General features: G+C 42.2%; 1 protein-coding gene across 1 annotated transcript in view; it reads right to left on the bottom strand.

Moving 5' to 3' along the window:
- The window catches only part of LOC137256103 (uncharacterized), a 129835-nt gene that overhangs the window by 13352 nt on the left and 95634 nt on the right, over positions 1-20849 (bottom strand). Inside the window, exons 4-6 of the mRNA XM_067793801.1 lie at positions 18686-18955; positions 7222-7605; positions 2823-2999 (exon numbers count right to left, since the gene is read on the bottom strand). Coding sequence (XP_067649902.1) covers positions 2823-2999; positions 7222-7605; positions 18686-18955 — 831 coding nt within the window. The remainder of the gene's footprint in view (positions 1-2822; positions 3000-7221; positions 7606-18685; positions 18956-20849) is intronic.

Below are 20849 nucleotides of genomic sequence, written 5' to 3'. Positions count from 1 at the left end.
AAACTGTCGAAGGCCTGCATTCCTCCGAGGTTTCCTTCCATACCATGCCTGTGACACGTCGTTACGTAAAAGTAATAAGAAATAACTAACAGTCTAAATAAACTTATCCTCAGTGCTTTTCGTTACACTCCTCTGCTGAGTCTAACAAAACCTTATGGGAGGTCGTGTCAGGTAACGTTTGACTGATCAATCGGAACACCAACTTACCAAATCCCGAAAGTGCACATTCGCACATACCTTTTGAACTTTTTATCTCGAAAAGGGTCGGACCCGAACGATTCCGAATGCTATTTAACATACGCACGCTTCCGGGTGATGCACACGGCGTACGTTCTACCATGACAACGGTGAGTAAACAGTCGCTGAAAATAGTGTTTTTGGCAATATTCAAGGATGTTATCTTGCGGAAATTTTAGCAAATGGTAACAATGTCAACAGAAACCCCAAAGCGTATATAATACAGACCAAATAACTATGTTATATGCGGATCATTGTTTGTGGAGAGATCTGTGTCAGTGACCTGAATATTTGAAAGTCCCTCAGATCCCTAAATAGTAGCCGTTGTCTGATTGGTTAAATCTATTTAACCGTCTAGCGTTTGATTGGACGGTCATTGGTCGCATAAAGGTTACCTGACGCGACCTTCTACTAGGTTTTGTTAGACTCAGTGTAACGAAATACACTGAGACTAAGTTTACTTACACTGAAATAACTAATAACCCGTGAACATCCGGGCAATAACTGATCTTCACTAATCCATGAAGATTAACGATTAACGGAATTGGGTGGTCAGACGCTGCCTTTTTCGACACAACCCGGGTCTTTGGCGTGACGAACGAACGCTTTAACCACGAGGCTACCGAACCCTTCTTTATGCAAAAGATACATACGTATGTGCATAAATCTAGATTGTAGCCATAGCAACTGCCCAAAACCAATTCTGTTTGTTCGAAATGCAGTTCAAAGGGAAAAACCGCTGGGCACATTTTGAAAGTCATTGTGATTACAAAACTATTTACAATTTAAAATGGGAATTGAACTCATTCATATTTATTTCATGAAGCGGTGCCTTGGGAGCGAGCATTGTACACCTTGCCTGCTGCAGCCATCACTCAATATTGACACAGAACATGTTTTCAAATTGGTTAGAAAAACGCTCGTTTAAAGTGAGAGTGAAATAAACGAAATGTCAACAGTTTCCCTGTATTGAGATAACTTTTGTTCAAATTCTTCTCAAATTTTCTAAAGTGTTACGCCATATTTCCCATACATGCATATTGTTGAAAACTTGTAAAAACAGTGTGAAATCAAGCGCTCCTTGTTCCAAACCATGTTTCAAATGTATTCATTCAGGAATTGGGGGGTTTTTTTCGTTTTTCTTTTATCTTTGATTTGTTTTGTGATGGGCCCTGACAAAGCCTGAGCAAACCTTGGATAGACGATGTGTCCGTCAACTGAAGATCAATCGCCCAAATATTTATCTTAGTTAAAGTTATGTCACCCCTTGAGATTTAGGTTCCAATCTTTTGCATTGAGATAATATTATAGGTCTCGGTCAGTCAGGATAGGTGATCTGATTGATGCCTGTCATTGTATCCAAGCTGTGTATGCTCGCAATGTTAATCTCTCGATTATCTGGACTGGGCTCGATCATTTTGGGGATCATATTTACAAATGTAATATTGCTGAGTGCGGCAAACAAACAAACAAGTAGAAAAATGCTCCAGGCCAGTGATTGGCTGGTTAAAAATGGGCGGGACTGTTTGCGTCGCACGCCTTCTAGCAGAATGTTGATTGGCTTGTGGGTTGATGGTGTAGCCTGGTGGTTAAAGCTTTTGTTCGCCGACCGGGTTCGATTCCCAGCGTGGGTGCAAAGTGTGAAGCCTATTTCAGGTGTTCCTCACCGTAATATTGCTATAATATTGCTAAACGGCGTAAAACAATATTCACTCACTGATTGGCTGGTAAACAAATGCGCGGTGTTGTGTCATGTTGTGAAGTTGTGAAGAACTGACTTTGGTGCGTGATTTCGATTATGGAATCACAAACGTAAAAACTGATGTGCGCTGTTAGTGTTAACCCCTTTTTCCATGCATACTCTACGCACATCGGTTTGGATGTTTTACCTCAATTGGTGCCAACGATATTTCTAAAGCAAGAGCAAATTAAGTTACTAGGTTAAACGATCCAACGTGAAAACTTAAACCCTGTGCATGGGGAATGTTAGTCTGTCTCTCAGTCCCTGAATCACATTATTTCCCTAAAGTCTTTCCCTTTGTACGATGATAAATCCCTACATGCAACAAGTCTAGATTTCTCTCTGAATCCCTGGGGCTCTTTTTCATTTGTTACATGGGTTTATTTGTTACAATCAAAATGATATATACTCATGGAAAGAAATGAGGGAACACATGAAAGTATTGCCAAAGTTTCACCTACATTGCAATAGTGAATGAGAGAGTGAGTTTAGTTTAGTTTTTCGCCTCACTCAGCAATATTCCAGCTATATGGCGGCGGTCTGTGATCCAGTGACAATCCAGTGATCAACAGCATGAGCATCGATTTGCGCAACTGGGAACCGATGACATGTGTCAACCAAGTCAGCGAGCCTGACCACCCGATCCCGTTAGTCGCCTCTTACGACACGCATAGTCGCCTTTTATGGCAAGCATGGGTTGCTGAAGGCCTGTTCTACCCCGGGACCTTCACAGGTCCCACATTGCAATACATACCTTGTGAATAAACCTGGAGTGTATATACTAGTATTCAGTCTGAGCATTAGTATGCAGTGTGTTACATGGAAATAGTGGTGGAATCCTCACCCTGTTTGGATTGGTCATCTGTGTAATCAAACAGTGAGTCCTTAGGACCATAGTTCCTGCCAGACACGTGCGGCCCATGCGTGGACATCGTCGATGACGTCATAACCGGTAAATCCGCCCCACACGTTGTGACCTCTTCCAGGGGGATATAACTAATGGAGTTGGTGTTATTAACAACTGGAAATAGAAATAAATCAATAATCATAAGCCATTTTCATGAACTGTAATTCTAAAAGACAGTCGTGCATTGCCAACGAAAAGGTTCTAGGATTAACCGCATTTTCCTTGGCTTCTTTGAAAGATCCTCTCAAACGTTTTCTTAATAATGAACTCGTGGATTTATCATTCGTTCGTACACTTCATCATTCCAGACACATTCTTCAGCCGATTTTAACCAAGGAAAAATAACCCGAACGTGGTTTTCGTTGTCAGTGATTCAATGAATTCATTGGCAGAGAGAGTTTAATGCAGTCACAATATTATCATGGAATGCTAAGGCGCTGCTTCAATACACCCACCCATAAGGACACGTCCGGTAAACAACAGACGTGATTTAACCAAGCTTTTGTAATTTGACGTCTATTTGTAACAGCGCGTGGCATACAGTATCAGATCTTCCGTGATATCCGAAGCAACGACATCATACTCAGACATCTAAAGGGATTTCTGTAAGCACGACGTGTCTCATGTGGTTAAAGTTGTTCCTCATAAATACGTCCAAATGACCTCTCAGAGCAAAACTCATAACAACGAGACGTGTGTTTGATAAAATACTTCCTTGGAACACGCAAGCGAGATATTGCGAGGTTTAACGTTATTTTAAGGTGGATGCTTTGTGTTAGAATGTGTGTCACTTTACGATGAAACTCGTATAAATAGCACTGGTTTGGGTAAGGCAGTTTATGGCATCTGGTTAACCATTATTGCGTCTCGGGTTAACGATGTATACACTACCGTTCAAACCAAACGCTCCATTGATCTGAACCAAGAGGCAAAATAATGAGCCATAGTAGTGATTGTGTAGACTTGCTGTATGTATGTATGTATGTATGTATGTATGTATGTATGTATGTATGTATGTATGTATGTATGTATGTATGTATGTATGTACGTACGCATGCATGCATGCCTGTGTGTATGCTTGTGTGTGTGCGTCTCCGTGTGTCTGTGTGCGTGTGGAGGTGGAGTGAGTGGGTGGGTAGGTGAATAGCAAGGATGCCAGCTGATATGTAAGTAGGTAGAGGGTTAGGCAGGTGTGTACGTAGGTATGTAAATGTTCTGTCTGGAACTTTGGAGTGAGTGAGTGAGTGAGTTTGGATTTACGCTGCTTTTAGCAATATTCCAGCGATATCACGGCGGGGGACACCAAAAAATGGGCCTCACTCATTGTACCCATGTGGAGAATCGAACCCGGGTCTTCGGCGTGACGAGCGAACGCTTTAACCACTAGGCTACCCCACCGCCCCCTGGAACTTTGGAACAACGGTAAGCTGAAGTTAACCGCCTTTCACAATATTCTTGTAGTATCATGGTAAGCCGAATGAAGGTTACAGCATTCACATCCATTCAAACTATATAACCATAAATATGATCCAATCAGTTCATGTAACGCCCGTAGTTTGAAGCAGCAGCGAAAGCTAAGGTAAGTACGAACATCATGATTTTATACTACCGAAATCCTGTTGTGAGCTCTGAGGATATACAGCCTTTTTATCATTGATATGAGCGACGGTATCGGGTGGTCAGGCTCGCTGACTTGGTTGAGGCATGTCATCGTAGCCCACTTGCGTAGTTCGATGCTCATATATGATGCCACTCACTGGATTATCTGGTCCATTATTTACAAACTGACGCCATATATCTTGAATACTGCTGAGTGCGGCGTAATACAAAATCTACCATACTCTCTCCACCCCCAACCACATCTACTAAAACCGCAGCATCAGCAACCACGCCGTCTATAAACAGATGACAGCTACGACGCGGGGACGATGTATGGGCATGTATTACTTGCATTATCCAGACTGGGTACTTTGTTTCAGTGCGTCATCAAGCATCTCTATCCGTATCGACCATATAAATCAAATTTAACACAATCTGTAGCTGACACAGTCATGGTCTGTAAGAATTAAGCCTTCTATTAAGCCTTTAACGGCAATATCTCAGCCATATCATGACGAAAATGATTTAAACAATAAAAATGGAAACATTTTGAAGAAAAAAACCTGTCGACGATGGACTGTAAAAATACTAGGTCTCACAGATATAAACCTAGCATGGAAAACTAAAACATTTTAATTATAGCAGACAAAACAAAATAAAACACAGGCTATAGATCGCCAACAACTGAAGGTAATGCGTCTAATGACTCAGTGTAAATTTCAGTAAATATGTATGATGAATCTGTTTAGATTCCAGGGAACATGTATATACTGCAAACCATATGCAGATGAATTTCAGGTGGATTAGTGAGTCTAGACTTCAATCAAAAATCACAAAACACACATATTTACTGATTACTGTATGCACCTATGGTATATGAGCATAACATCATCACTGTATATCTTTGACTTTGATCTCTCATGATACTGTAAAGCGATATCGTCAATTCTCTATCGATTACCCAATCAGACAGCAGCTGGTTTGGTAAAACAACAAGCAATCGTTATACCACTGCTCTACCTGTTATTGATGGTAAAAGTTCCTGTGTCCTCGTTAGAGATAAAAATAAGTTAACAACTGTCTACGTTGCTGATTACTACATTGACCGTTACTGTTGCTGTCATTAGCTGTGTCGCCGTCTTGCACCATCTGTCTTCGCTAGAGCCCGGCATCAGTTCCACGGGACAACTCCTCTGAGGACAAGTGGATCTGTCTGAGCGTGATAGGGTGGAGTTCCAACTCCATATTTGTTCTTATTGTTGGAACATTGCGGCGTAAAACTATATTCACTGACTCACTGAGTTGATCAAGGATAGGTTGGATAGGTTTAATGTGTCTGAGAACGGCATCCATGTGTCTGAGAACGGCATCCATGTGTCTGAGAACGGCATCCATGTGGAAGAGATCGGTATCGCAGTACCGTATGATTGACATTAGACCCACAGACACGGACGCACACGCGTAGATGCACGGACAAATTTACGTTGCTATATTACTGCCCACTTTAACTCTGGATAGGATCCCATTTCATCTTATCCCATCATCACGTCTAACATGGTCCCCGAAGCGTGAGCACATCACAGACGTTAAATACGTCACAGACGTCAAAATGGCGCCCAGCGCTACGGCGATTGTAACTCCAAGACTTACGACAATTACAGAATCAGGGTCATTTGGTCGACGAGAGCACAGAGCACATTTCCACAAAGAGACCTTAGTGTTAAGACAGTCGTAGACCCCATGTATTTCATAAAACATAGATATCGATGAAAATGTTAGACGGCTAACATCGCTTTTATGAAACGGACCCAGAGGTACAAATCGATGTCATCGCGAAGGCTTAAGGACTGGGTTTGGATTATAAGCGATAGCAACATTAACAGTTTTAGAGCAGCTATATACATCAGCCATACACGGCTTCACAAATTCCACTATTGCGGGAACAGAGCGTGGGTCTTAGGTGTGACGGGCGAACGCTTAAACCACTACCTTGCTACCAACTACAATCAAAGGGAAAGACTTTATTCTCATCATGGCAAGGGAATATCCACATCGATTCACATCATAACAGCGACGGACACTTCATCTAGATGCAAATGTAATCTATACATCGTTATAGACTTGTCTGTTGACAGATTATCAAACTGAACAGTTGGAGCAACACCATCGGTGTTAACGACCTTGACCTCCCACGCACTGGTTCAGCGTCTTTAGAGGAACTTTCATTGACAATTGCTAACGCGGGGCGAGTCTATCACTTTACACCCGACTATCTTAGCTGACAAGGTTAGACGTGCAGCATACATTTGTACTTGTTTGCGATCATGTTAGCTTATTATGACTGCTCATGTTTCTCATGACAACGTTTGCTATATGGGACTGCGATAGATCTGCAGACACCTGAAGATCCGAATTAGAATTGGTGTTCAAAATCCCATGCATGTCATAAGAGACGACTAACGAAGGGTGGTCAGGCTCGCAGACGTGGTTGGCACATGCCACCCAACAGCACATTCCGTAGCGTAGTGGTTAGAGCGTCTGCGTGGAAAGTTGAAGATCACGGGTTCGACTTACCCAGTGCCAGCTCATCTCACCCAATAGCACAGATTTAATGTCTACAGACCACCGCCATACAGCTGGAATATTGCTGAGTGCGGCATTACACCACAAACAAACCAATCCAATTGAAACATCAAAATATGAGTTGAGCTACATTTCAATTAAATTAAAACCTGACCTGTATATGAGACCAGAAACCTGTCGGAAAGGTCTTCGATGGAAGGAGGCAGGAAACTCGTGATGTAAACATCGCCGCATGAAACGAGCTTCTGATTCACCTTCTTCAAGTCGCAGTACGAGTTGATCCGAGAGCTCTGAGTTCGGCATTCTGTATACCGAACCTGAAGAAATTGGGTATTACAGTTCGGCATTCCTGCTTTCCTATATGCAAGGTGAATGGTGACCTTGACCGTGGTACCAGGATGTTGCCTGATCAGCCAATAGCATTGTCTGGATGGCGTCCCAGAGTCTGTGGTACCAACATACCCAGGGTTCATCATCACTCCGAAACGTCCAGTCAGTTCCTTGTAATTCCGATCGCACGTGTTTTCTATCGTGTGTCCTGAAAGAAGATATAGTATGTAATTAGCTGTTACGCCGCTTTTAGCAATATTCCAATAACGTCACGACGGGGAACACCAGTGATTGGCTTCACACACTGTCCCTATGTGTGTAAGTCGTGACGAGCAATCACTTCTCAAGCCTAGTCCACCGCCCCGAAATTTAAAATACTTTCAAATAGTTTGTTTGTGGTATGAGCTAACTACTAACTGTAGTATTGTATGTCATCAGCAGGCTTTGGAAACCCACCCATGTCGCAAGAGGTGACTAACGGGATCGGGTGGTTAGGTTCAATGTCATAATGACGTTTAAGAAAACAAGCGAACAAACAACCAAACAACATTGTGTCTGTCAAAACGTAACCATGGAACGGTGCGCCAAAACGCACTATACAAGATCGGGTTTGTATTTGAGAAAATTGATTTTCTTATGCAACTAAAGCGTTTCGGCACTTCGCGAGCGATCCACTGTAAGAGCGAGCCTGACCAAGTTATCAACGTCACAACATGTGTCTAAAGTTTCTCCCAATTACTTAACTAAAAACCTTGATGTCGACGTCATTCACTTCGCAACTGATGGATAAAACAACTAATTTGCAAGTATATTAAGGTTTTGCCATATCAAATATTTTATCTACAGGGTTTTGTCACTTAAGCAAACATTGTCAATCTATCACGTACTGTCATCGAAAAGACGGAACGTTACCCAAATAAAGCTAATTACGTTGACATAATACTTAGTTGGTGAAAATGGTGAATTCGCTTTTGAGTTCCAACCAGGTTTACATATTTCTGCCCACTTCCTCCTTGGTGTAGCGGTTACAGCGTCCGCCCAAAGAGCGGGTTCGATTCCAGGCCGCGTCGTACAAAACGTTAAAATATGGTACTTGTTGGTCCCTGCCTGGCGCTCAACATTAACTTGTAGAGCAAGGGGTGGTCTGCTCAGAGTCAGTCTGAGTGGTGTATTCATGCTTAACTGCGGTGAGGTATCTCAGTGAGCTAGCACTATAAAACCAGTGTAAGCCTTGGGTAGTTCAAGAGGACACACATTCACGCGCAGGGACATCGTCATATGAATGAAATATTCTCAAGTGCGACGTTAAACCACTTTTCACCTCACCTCACATACCTCTGCTAAAAATACTCAGCAACAAAAGTTAAGTAACACCCATTGAAGCAGTCCACTGAACAGATGGAAATGATGATACAAATCACAGCATCGTTTTAAACTTTACTGTGACTATTTTCAATTATAAAACTGAAACAAACAAAATGGAAATCTGGTGCACTTCATGTGAAGTGTGGGTCACATACATAAACAAGAAGCATGGGGCCACGGGTTTAACACGGGTCTGTTAAACTGTTGCTAATGAGTATCTGTTGAGGTGCATGAACAATAATGCTGAGGCAAGACAAACCAGACCTTCATAGCATCAACCACATGGAGCAAAAATGTGGTATGATGACGTCATGGAAGCTGCATTAGTCTTTGAGACAATAATTACTATTGCAATTTCTAGATTAAAGAAATATGTGACCAACTGCTTTGTTTAGTTTGTTGTGTAACTCCGCTTCAGAATTTTTCAGTTATGTGGCGGCGGTCCAGTTCGAATCTGGACCTGACTGATATCATGAGCATCGATCTACGCAATTGGGACACGACGACATGTGTCAACTGTTACAGCTGACAATCCAATCCTTTTTAGTGGCGTTTAAGTGATGAAGATGAATCATTTTACGCCGCAGTCAGAATGTTACAAAAATCAAGCGACATGACTTTTCGGTAAATTATGGAGCTTGGACCAGAGAAACCATACACAATGAACAATAAAGGCTTTTCCCCTTACTTCAAGGCTGTACTGAGTGCTAAGCCCAAGCATGTATACAAATTCTACCCATTAAAGAGAGTGAGTGAGTCGAAATCTAACGTCACCTCGGCAATATCTCAGCCATGTTACACACATACAGTAACTATATACAGGTAAACAACCAGTCATCGACGGACTGTGAAAAAACTAGAGTATCATAGATATGGATATAAAACTAGCATGGAAAACTTAAACATTTTATTTAAAGCAGACAATGCAATATAAAACACGGGCTATAGTTCGCCAACAACTGAATATGCATCACCATACTGGGAACCATGGGGACTTACATTACTTTTTACTGCCTGCATGGACCCTAGTTGGGTTTACCCGTAAAAGAGGAATGAGATGGAATGCTGTCGGAATGAAAATTTCAGGAGATTCCTGGAAATTCGAATGCTGTCGGAATGAAAATTTCTGGAGATTCCCGGAAATTCGAACTGAATATTAAATGTTCTTACTACATTCCGAATGCATGCCAACTATTCGGGTCAATTCTTGTACAAAGCCTGACTGTTTTCAACATGTTCTAAACTTTCGAGGTACATACGAAGTGAGAATCAATCGAACTGCATTTGAAGTGCAGTCGCACTGCATTCTAAGTATTCTGATATATTCGACGGAGAATAGAAAACAAGAAGCCACTTCAAATCCTTTCAGAATGTCTCGAAATCGCCTCGAATGAGTCGTATTGTATCTCGAAAGCTGCTGACGTTTGTGCGGAATATTCTTCAGGTAATCGGAATCTTTCGATTTAAGTTGAAACACAGCTCGAATGCTCCTCGACTGCACCCGACTACAATCAGAACGTCACGAATACTCAGTACACGGCCGAATTGCACAAAAACGTGGCAACCTGTCACTGAAACGTCAGATAGCATTTGTGAGGCTCCAATAACAGCCTTCTTACAAAGCTCGAAAAAATTGTTTATTTTCACATTCTCTCCCGAATGCGGTTCGAAATTTGGAAATACTTTTGTCTGCCTGATTCTCCTTCATTCCTGTCAATTCAAAATAAGTTTAAAGAAGCCTTGGGAGACTTGTTCAAGTCTGATTACCACCTAGAACGATGTCTCCAAATCTGGCCATCCGATTCTCTTATTCTACACTTACGGTCAACATAGGGTACGGGACCTTCTTTACCCCGGAATTCCAAAGGTATGTCGGGCCTATCATATAACCTGAAACAGCTCAGTTTGGCGAGAATTCAACGAGACCTCGAGTTGTATATCTCTGTATACTGTATATCAATATACTGTATATCTGTATACTGTATATCAATCCGTATCATTCGTTGACTGTTTGATGAGATGTTATTTTGCGCCCAAAATATATTTTTGTATTTCATTTAAGTTTAGGAAACTTCTTGATGAAATGAAAGAAGCACTTAACTACCTTATATCGCATTCTGAACTCGACATATAGAAACAGACTTCTTGCACTTGCAAACTCTTTCTTAAAAGTCAATTCTCATTCACTCCCAAGGCGGTTTAATGCGTAATGATCGTTAGACAAGCAGAGAATGTCGATATCTATGCCATCAATTATCTATAACTGTCCAGATGAGCTTCGGCTATTCTGATTAACTTGTTGGTTTGGTGCGTGCATCTTTGTTCTCGTAATAAATAATTTGACACAGGTTCTCTTTGAAACGCTATGACTCTGGAATAACGTTTAAATCAACGTCTCGCGAAGATATGGTAGGTCAAGAGTTATCGGCCTTTCAACATTTCGTTTCTTGATGAAGTCTTTGCACGAAGGTTCGTGTTTGTAACGTCAGAGTGTGTGTGCCTTTTATATGCTGTGTTAAGTCAGGCTTACTAAAACTAAACTCACTTACTTTAAGGCAATAATGATTATTAAAATAATCTATCAGGTTGGAAATATGATCAGGCTCTACGAATGCACAGATATATTTCCCTGCCTGCTTGCTGTGTCACGATCCGAGGATGAGTGTTTTGAAACTTAGTGTGCAGGACTCCGTCCAACTGTAAAAGAACTGGGCTCCTTCCAACAAAGCGATATGTTCTCGCTAAGGCTCCTGAGAAGATAAAACTAGTCTTCTTGTCGTGAGTTTAGGTTTGCCCCGCTTTTAGTAACATTCCTGTGATATCATGACGGGAAACGCCAGAAACTGGCTGCAGACATTGTAACCAAGGAATCGAATCCGGGTCTTAGGCGTGACGAACGAACGCTTTAAGCACTGGGCTACCTTACCGCCCTGCTTGTCGTAAAATGAAACTTGGGGAGGTAGAGTTTGCGCTTTGTGCTTTTTGTTCAGCGCTGTCCAATGTTTGCAGACATATGACGTCGGTCGTGATCCAACAGTGATTGACATCATGAGCATCGATGCACAGCGCTGAGCATGTCATTATCTCAGTATTGTACATCGATGCTAATGACGTCAATCACTGTTTGGTCCCGACAAACGCCATATGTGTGGACACACTGGGCAGCGTTAAACAAAAAGTACGTCTTACCACAATGGTGACGGTGTGGGATCTATAAGCCTCGCGAGGTGTGGCCCAGTTTACTTCCGGTACCAATTTTCTGGTGACAAACTTAATACAAGAACCAGTTCTGGTCACAAATTGCGCGACCGCCAAATAGACCAGATTTGACCATGCATACAATAATGCTTGGCTGTCACAGCTGTTGATAGTCGTTATTGTTGGCCAATTTGAGGATTGTGTAGATCCGAAATTTGCTATTCGAGCAAGGAATATCGTGATGAGTGAGTTTAGTTTTACGCCGCAATATTCCAGCTATATGGCGGCGGTCTGTAAATAATCGAGTCTGGACAAGACAATCCAGTGATCAACAGCATGAGCATCGATCTGCACAAACGGGAACCGATGATATCTGTCAACCAAGTCAGCGAGCCTGACCACCCGATCCCGTTAGTCGCCTATTACGACACGCATAGTCGCCTTTTATGGCAAGCAGGGCTTGCTGAAGGGGTCCAAAGGACTATCGGTTTCTTGCTGTCAACTGACAACCACGAGACCTTTATCGTCGCCGTTGCACTAAGATTGCTTTGTGGAACAACACCCAGGTATTTGACTTAAGCACGTCGTATTGAGTGTGGATTTACGCCGCTTTTAGCAATATTCCAGCAACATCTTGGCGATAGACACCGGAAGTCAGCTTCATACATTGTAATCGAGTGGGGAATCGATCCTAGGTCTACGAAGTGAAGAACGCATGCTTTAGCCACTAGACTACCCTGCCGCCCCATACCTAAATACAGGAAAAACAAAATAACGGACGGACAGCACTCATCCTAGATTCCCTACATCGAATCCTGACGCGCATAAGGGGCGCAATTTTGCATAGCTAATTGCGACAGTATCAACGACTCGGACATGCAAGATAGCATGTTCCTGTAACAAGCAAGACTTAATCAGGTTTGTACCGATTTACACTGTGACTCAATCACCATCCGAGATGACTTTAGTAGATGGGCTGGCCAGATAGATTGGCGAAATGGTGAGTTCCATCGACCTGACTGAAATACAGGGAGACGTGACCTGACTCTGCAACGACATGCTCTACACGTCCTCAACTTTAAGTGGCAATCTTAAAGGCACTATATCACACCACGGTTCTCTTAAAATGAATTTGCATTTTTCTCAACAATACTTTCACCGCTCAGGGAAGCGCCCATAAAATTAACCACATCGAGTAATGCCCCTTGGAGGGCTCTTTTTGATTAACCTTCGTACATCTTCCGGTTGAAACCATTTCGGCAAACCACGACAGATGCGCCTGTGACACTTATCGGGGTATGTAGCAATTGTTTACATTCCAAATATGTGTTTGGAAACTGTTCTCCTGGAACAATTATCGATTTCAGGCAAGTCGTAAGGGATAACACGTCTTTCATTACATCAACAGGAAGCAGAAGTGAGTGAAATATATGCTCCAGTATATCGAATACAGACCAGCATATTATCGAACATGTGTGACATTGTGCCTTTAAAGATTACTCTATACCTTAAGTTGGTAATCTGTTCACTAATTCGCCCAGCAGCTCATACATACATATTTCATATGTAGATCCTCCAAAAGAACTTGCTTTAAACCCGTTAAATTTGTTCTGAAACAGCCACAAAACTATTTTTGTGATGCTCAGCACACCTGCCCAACGCTTCCAGCCTAACTTAATTCCACTCCACGAGTCACAACCTCTTTCGTAAAACAATACCGCTTATCCCATGGGTTAAAGGTTCATAAGACGGAAGGGTGCAGCAAGGACGTGAGCCCATTAGCCCTGATAAGCAAGATATTATTAACAGAAAATGTCCCCCAAGGCTTATGAAGGTACCTCCCATGATGATATCAATACGAGGCTAATTACCCTAGCTCGCGGGCTGTACCGAGGTGCTCATGCTACACCCCCACGTGCCGCACGTGCTGTATAAATATTCCTGCGCTGGAATGTTGACGAGAGGGCAATGAAAGTTGAACGATAACAATATTCATCATGGCTCTCCTTCGGGGTCTCACTGGGAACATCTGTTGTCATTTCTGGAAACAATTCACGGTCACGTAAATGGAAAATCGCACTGATAGACAGTTATGGGATTTTAACCGTTCAGAATGCGATTCCACATGTTTGCAAAGGTCGCTGTTCTTTGTCCGACCAGCAGGTCAAACAGAACGATGCGATAAATGTACCAGATCAATGAGTAGGTAAACAGATTAGAACACACCATGAGTTATGGAGTCATTTGCCGTTGCTTCAACACAATGCTGTTTCTGGGTGATGAATCAGACTACTCGCAACAGATCGCCGTGGATGGAGTTGTTGGACGAGGGAAGGTTGCACATCATTTCTCTTGATCAGCATCGTTCAAAGAAAGCTGGCCAAACACGCCAGGCAATCTCTTGACGTGACTCCTTTGTGTTTTTCTCAACACAGGAGTAATCACTCTTAGTAAAACTTGTTTTGTATTTGACCAGACAGCAAAGGCGATTATGTGGAGGCCATTTAGTGAGTGAGTGGGTTTTGTTTTGTGCCGCTTTCAACAATGGTCCAGCAGTATCATCAAGGGGTAAAACTCAAGAAGTGTTTATGGTGATGTCTCATTTGTCGGACACCCCAGCTGTGGACAAGTCCCTTAATTACCGTAATATATATTGCTCTGTCTGACAAAAAAAGGTAGGTGGGACGCCGTCTTCATATGTTTATGACGTAAATATACTACCTATCACAAGTTTAGACTCAATACTGTAAATGTAGCCGCGAGCTCTTACTTCAATCAACTGTTCTAAACTAGAATCTTGCAAAATATTCCATACTGTTTAGAAGTACTGTTTACACATGAAATGAGGCCTTGCAAAATAAATTAGTAACTCTGAGAAGGTTATTGTCATGAGTTCAGTAAATGATGAAAATAAGTGAAAAATGGAAATTTCTTAACAAAACAATGCGCCAAAGCGCAGCTGTTCCCATACACGATATTTGCTCACGCTTTTTGGCAATTCGAAGCAATATCCTTGTGCAGTTCACCTGCGTACATTTTGCAGTTTTGCTACTCCAAGTTAGTGTAGAAATTCATTTTCGATGTAACCATATACATATGCATGACGCTAAGTAAGGCTAAACTGTTGATGGGTAGTACACTGACCCAAAAAAGAAACGCATAGCTGAAATCTCATTTTTAAAGTAGATTTTTTCGGAAAATATGGAATGGAATGACAATTAATGTCAATATTAAGTGTTTTTATAGTCAATACAACCAAAACAGACAAACAAACACAACCACTGGTGATTATTCGCCACACCACAGCACCTTGAAAACGCTTTGTATAATCTGCACGTGGGAAAATCTGAAAGCATTATGCACGTGAAAATGCAGGATCTCAATCTTGATTATGATGGCTATAAAAGGGGACAGGTCCTGTTGCGATTCATTCTTCGAATTTCTTTCTATGCGACGCGAAAAATGCCAAGGTTAAATGAAGAAAACAGAAATAGAGCCATTGGACGTCTGGAAGCTGGGGAAAGTCAGTCATCAGTTGCCAGACGTCTGAATGTGAGGCAGAGCACGATTTCCCGTCTCTGGCAACGATACACGCAACACAACTCGACCAGAGACCGTCCAAGGAGTGGGAGACCAAGGGTGACAACTCCAGCACAAGACCGCTACATCCGGGTGCTTCATCTGCGTAATCGGGCCGTCACTGCTACGTATACCGCTGATCACGTTCCTGGGCTGCGTAGAGTCTCTCCACAAACCATCAGGAATCGCCTAAGAGAGCATGGAATTCGACCTATGCGACCTCATGCAGGACCTGTTCTGCATCCCCATCACCGTCGTGCACGTCTTCAGTGGTGCAGGAACGTTCGGGCATGGAACCTCTTGAATTGGAGGAGGATCTGGTTCAGCGATGAGTCACGTTTTCTGCTGTACAGACATGATGGAAGGATGCGTGTTTACAGACGTCGAAATGAGAGATATGCTCGACAGTGCGTTCGTGAGGTCAACAGACACGGTGGTGGAGGTGTAATGATGTGGGGAGGCATATCTATGAACGGCAGGACACAGTTGGTGCATGTGCAAGGGAATCTCAATGCTGTACGCTACCGGGATGAAATTCTGAACCGTCATGTTGTTCCTACAATTGACGCTAGAAGGGAAATTTTCCAGCACGACAATGCAAGACCGCACACAGCACGCATTACCACGGATTTCCCTGCCAACAACAACATTACAGTTCTTCCATGGCCCTCAAAATCGCCGGATTTGAACCCAATTGAACATTTATGGGACCAATTGGGTAAACGGTTACGACGTCGACAGCCGCAGCCACACACACGTCTACAGTTGGTGAATGCGTTGCGAGATGAGTGGAGAAGAATCCCACAAAGGCGGATACGACGTCTTATACAGTCAATGCCCAGGCGATGCAGAGCAGTGATTGATGCCCGTGGTGGTCACACCAGATACTGACATTCTCACTATGCCATGGAAAATAGAGACGCTTAATACCACTGTGAATGATTGTATATGTCTTGACACACATTTGTTAATACCCGTGTGAATTATCATTGCTCAAGTTCCATTACTTTTTGTGCAATTTAAGTTCATAAATCATCTCTCATAACATTGGATTTTCACCTATGCGTTTCTTTTTTGGGCCAGTGTATATTATTGAAATCTAGAAATATACAGACCTATTAACCACACTTCGCAGTCTTCAGTCTGTTTGAATTAGGAACTAAACAAACAGAGTGATATATTCAAAAAAGGACCCAATAGAATCCACACGCCAACGAGTCCGGAAATTACTGTCCCCATTGGATTTCTACATGTCATGGTCTAGCGAGTCAGTGGCTATTACACACATCGGTCACATTGAGCATCAGCAACAGCATGAGCTTCGATCTGCACAAATGGGAACGGATAGCACGTGTCAACCAAGTCAGGGAACCTGACCACTCAGTCCCGTTTGTCGCCTCTTACGACAAGCATAGTCGCCGTTTGTGGCAAGCATTGATTACTAAAGACCTGTTCGACCCCGGGTCATCACGGGTGTACTGCTTTGGACCGTATGCAGATAGTATGAAAGCCCATTGGGGTGATGTGTAGAGTATTGAACAATAGCATTGCGTTGTATACCTTTGAATGTGCATCATGCGTATTGTGTACTTGAGACGTTCATGTTCTTGGACAGATGAAAGTATTGTGAACAGGCTCTAATAAATAATTGTAAATCGTTCTACTGCCAAATTACGTAAAACATCGGGTGTCTATGTGCAATAAACTGTCCGTTTAATTATTGGTTCAGGTGGGGGCTGAGTGTGGGTTGGTATCTTCAAGTTCTCGTCAAGCGAGCTGAATACCCAAAATTCGCGTTTGAATATCAGGGCGGAGGACACCAGAAATGGGCTTCATACATTGTACCCCTGTGGGAAATCGAACCTAGGTCATCGGCGTGACCTGCGAACGCTTTAACCACTAGGCTATCTCATCATCCCGGAGGTCATTAAGGTCCTTTAGTTCTGAGCGACTTGAAATGAAAGTTGCTTTATGCCAGTTGGTCTATTTACTGGTATATCATGGTGGGATACACACTCTATATGATAGAGTAATTAAGGATAACACGTGTCTGAAAGCATGGATCAGTGGATTATAGTATTCTATCGGCTTCGTCACATGACTTCTTAGTCAGGCACGGGGATCTACGCACTTTCGGGAATATCCTGGGTCGGATAAGAGTTCTTTCTGGGCAAGCAGATATACCTCACATACTTACTGGGCCAACACATACTTCACATATTTATTGGGCAAACAGATATACTTCACATACTTGATAATAATGATAATAATTCACTTATATAGCGCCTAGTATCCATCTTACCAGTTGCTCACTGGACGCTCTAATCAGAATCTGATTATCCCCGGATAACCCAAGCTGCCCTCTTAGGCCCTAGAAGGTTATAGTCACAGGATTCTATCTCACCGGGTACCCATTTTCTGCTGGGTGAACAGAGGCAAATATGAACAAACTCACTTGCCTAAGGTGAGACCACATGTTTCCCATGTGCTTCGTTGTGGGTCAGGACCGAAGTCCTAGAAACTCTCAGGAGTTAAACTGCCAAACACGGCCACCCATCCAAGGACTGTCCGAGCTCGACGGTGCTTAACTTCAACTGATGGTGACCTGAGCACTACGCACAGGACCACTCGCCACCACTGGGCAGATAGATATACTTCACATACTTACTGGGCAAACACATGTAGTTCACATACTTACTGGGCAAACACATGTAGTTCACATACTTACTGGGGAAACAGATACTACTTTAGATACTTACTGGGCAAACAGATATACCTCACATACTTACTGGGCAAACAGATATACCTCGCATACGTACTGGGTCAACATATACTCACATACTTACTGGGCAAACAGATGTAGTACACATACTTACTGGGCAAACAGATATACCTCACATACTTACTGGGCAAACAGATATACCTCACATACTTACTGGGCAAACAGATATACCTCACATACTTACTGGGCAAACAGATATACCTCACATACTTACTGGGCAAACAGATATATTTCACATACTTACTGGGCAAACAGATATACTTCACATACTTACTGGGCAAACAGAAATACCTCACATACTTACTGGGCAAACAGATATACCTCACATACTTACTGGGCAAACAGATATACCTCACATACTTACTGGGCAAACAGATATAATCCACATGAACGTTTCTCTTTGACTTGTCTTGATGGCTGCAATATTTTGGCATCATCATCTTCAATCCAGAAGCTGCGCATGCGTCCTGACTTTCACAGAGTGTATACAATGACACGTAGGTGGGCCAGGAGCAGGGTGACACGCCGTCAAGACAGCGTGCTCCCACTATGTGTATCACTCCGCCATTATGGCACTGTAGTCCCTTGTTAGCTGGGTGGCAGATGTTGGACTTACACGGGTGACCGATCTTGGCTGAAATAAAATAAATGTCGATGAAAAGCAGGCAAGTAAATATACAGGATGAGGCGACAATTACCGACTGTGTATGTGCAATCAAACCACGATGAGTCGAATGTATTAGAGACATAGTTATGTCTATGAGGGTAAAAAAACATGATCGAATATTGAACGAGTCCTTTATTCAGCTCATCCTCTCAAAATATAGCACACCAACACATTAGTTTACATAGATAACAAATAGTATCTTAATATGAACACATTTCAATACCAGCATGGGTCCAATACTAGCGTGGGTTCAATACTAGCACAATGAAATATGAAATACATCTTCCACCTCTTAAACTCCATGAACAAAATCTGTCGTCAGTCGACAGATAATACGTGGCGTCATCTTGAATCTTGTTGAACCAACAAAGCGAACTCGTTTCTGGAAAAGGTCTGACTTTATTGTTTGGTTCTGTGAATTACTTTTTTACAAGTGTCCACAAATTTGCGGACACTTGCCAAGTTGGATAAATGTTCATTGCTTGTAACACTGTAACACTGTTCAACCAAGTAGAAAGAGTGTTAGGCGTAATTTGAAACTCTCTCGCAATTTTACTATTGTATGTGCTGACCTATATGTTAAAATGTATGTCAGTATTTATATGCGCTGAAATTCCAACGTGGTACAGGTCTAAAGCGATGTCACTAACTCGAAATTCACGATTGGGCGTATTGGAAACATCGAATTCTGGCACAGCTGAGGGACAGAAATCTGTTGAAATTCATTGTTGCACTGCTCGATATTGCAGTTGCGATACCGAAGGTGAACTCTCGTTTGTCCGTGATTTGAGTGAGTGAGTTTTAACACTTGTGGTGACAAACCTACAAAATTAACTGAACCACGAATTCGCAGTACGTAGATAACTCTGATACATTATACTTCGCTCTGCTTTATAACAGATCAAAATAGAGCAGATCAACATCAGACCAAGTAACATGATCAAAGCAAATCTGGTTTTGAAACTGAGGATCATACGTCTCCGTCACGCCCGAGGGTTGAAACTATTCCGATGACTTACACGGCATGAAGAAGCCGTTATCCAGAATAGTTTTGAATACTATTGATATACTGTATATCAACGGAAATTCACTCTTTTCCAAACATTCCAAATCAATGGCTTATACTCACACGTGTGCTTAGTTTCTGGCATAACTGCAATTGCCCAAATCGATGCCTATAGGAGCTACTAAAAATGGATATAGCGTCCAACAAATGTAAACATTTCTCAAAACCAGACGGTATACACGGAAATACACAATTTCATGTAGTGTCACACGACTTGGCCAGATACTCAAGGACCGAAATTTACAAAATCGGAGACGTTCCTTAGAACAAAGTTCCATGGGATTTTATTTTAAATATTATAAACAGGATTTATATTTTCAACCATATCTTTTCATGCCAAAAGCAATTTACTTGCCTATTCTAAATTTAGAACCAGTACGCATTATCTACCTGTTGAGACTGGTCGGTGGACAAATACTCCGAGAAATTATCGTTTATGTAAACTATGTAACTGTTGGAGATGTTTCACTACCTGCTCTTCACCAACAGCGGCAGTTGTACATACCTCAGTATGTCAATACCTGGCCCAACCTTTATTCACTTAAAAGATTATTTTATTCAAAGAAAGCAAGTTAAAATGTTTAGAATGTTTAGAAAGTTTAGATATAAATTCACAGTAGTTAAACGTTTGTATCACCCTCCAATGGCATCTGTGCGAACATGTCTGCTCGTTCGCACCATCCCGGTGTAAATGTGTATCTAAGTTGTATTTCATTTCACTCACGTACCACCGTTGTTGGACGTTGAGGAATAAGAAAACCTCTTTCAAAACTTTCTTCTTCGCCAAGCATGCCA

The sequence above is a fragment of the Haliotis asinina genome, chromosome 11 (assembly GCF_037392515.1).
Source record: "Haliotis asinina isolate JCU_RB_2024 chromosome 11, JCU_Hal_asi_v2, whole genome shotgun sequence".
Taxonomy (NCBI): Eukaryota; Metazoa; Mollusca; class Gastropoda; order Lepetellida; family Haliotidae; genus Haliotis; species Haliotis asinina.
The sequence above is the reverse complement of the archived record's forward strand: the minus strand, read 5'-3'. Positions and strand labels throughout refer to the sequence as shown.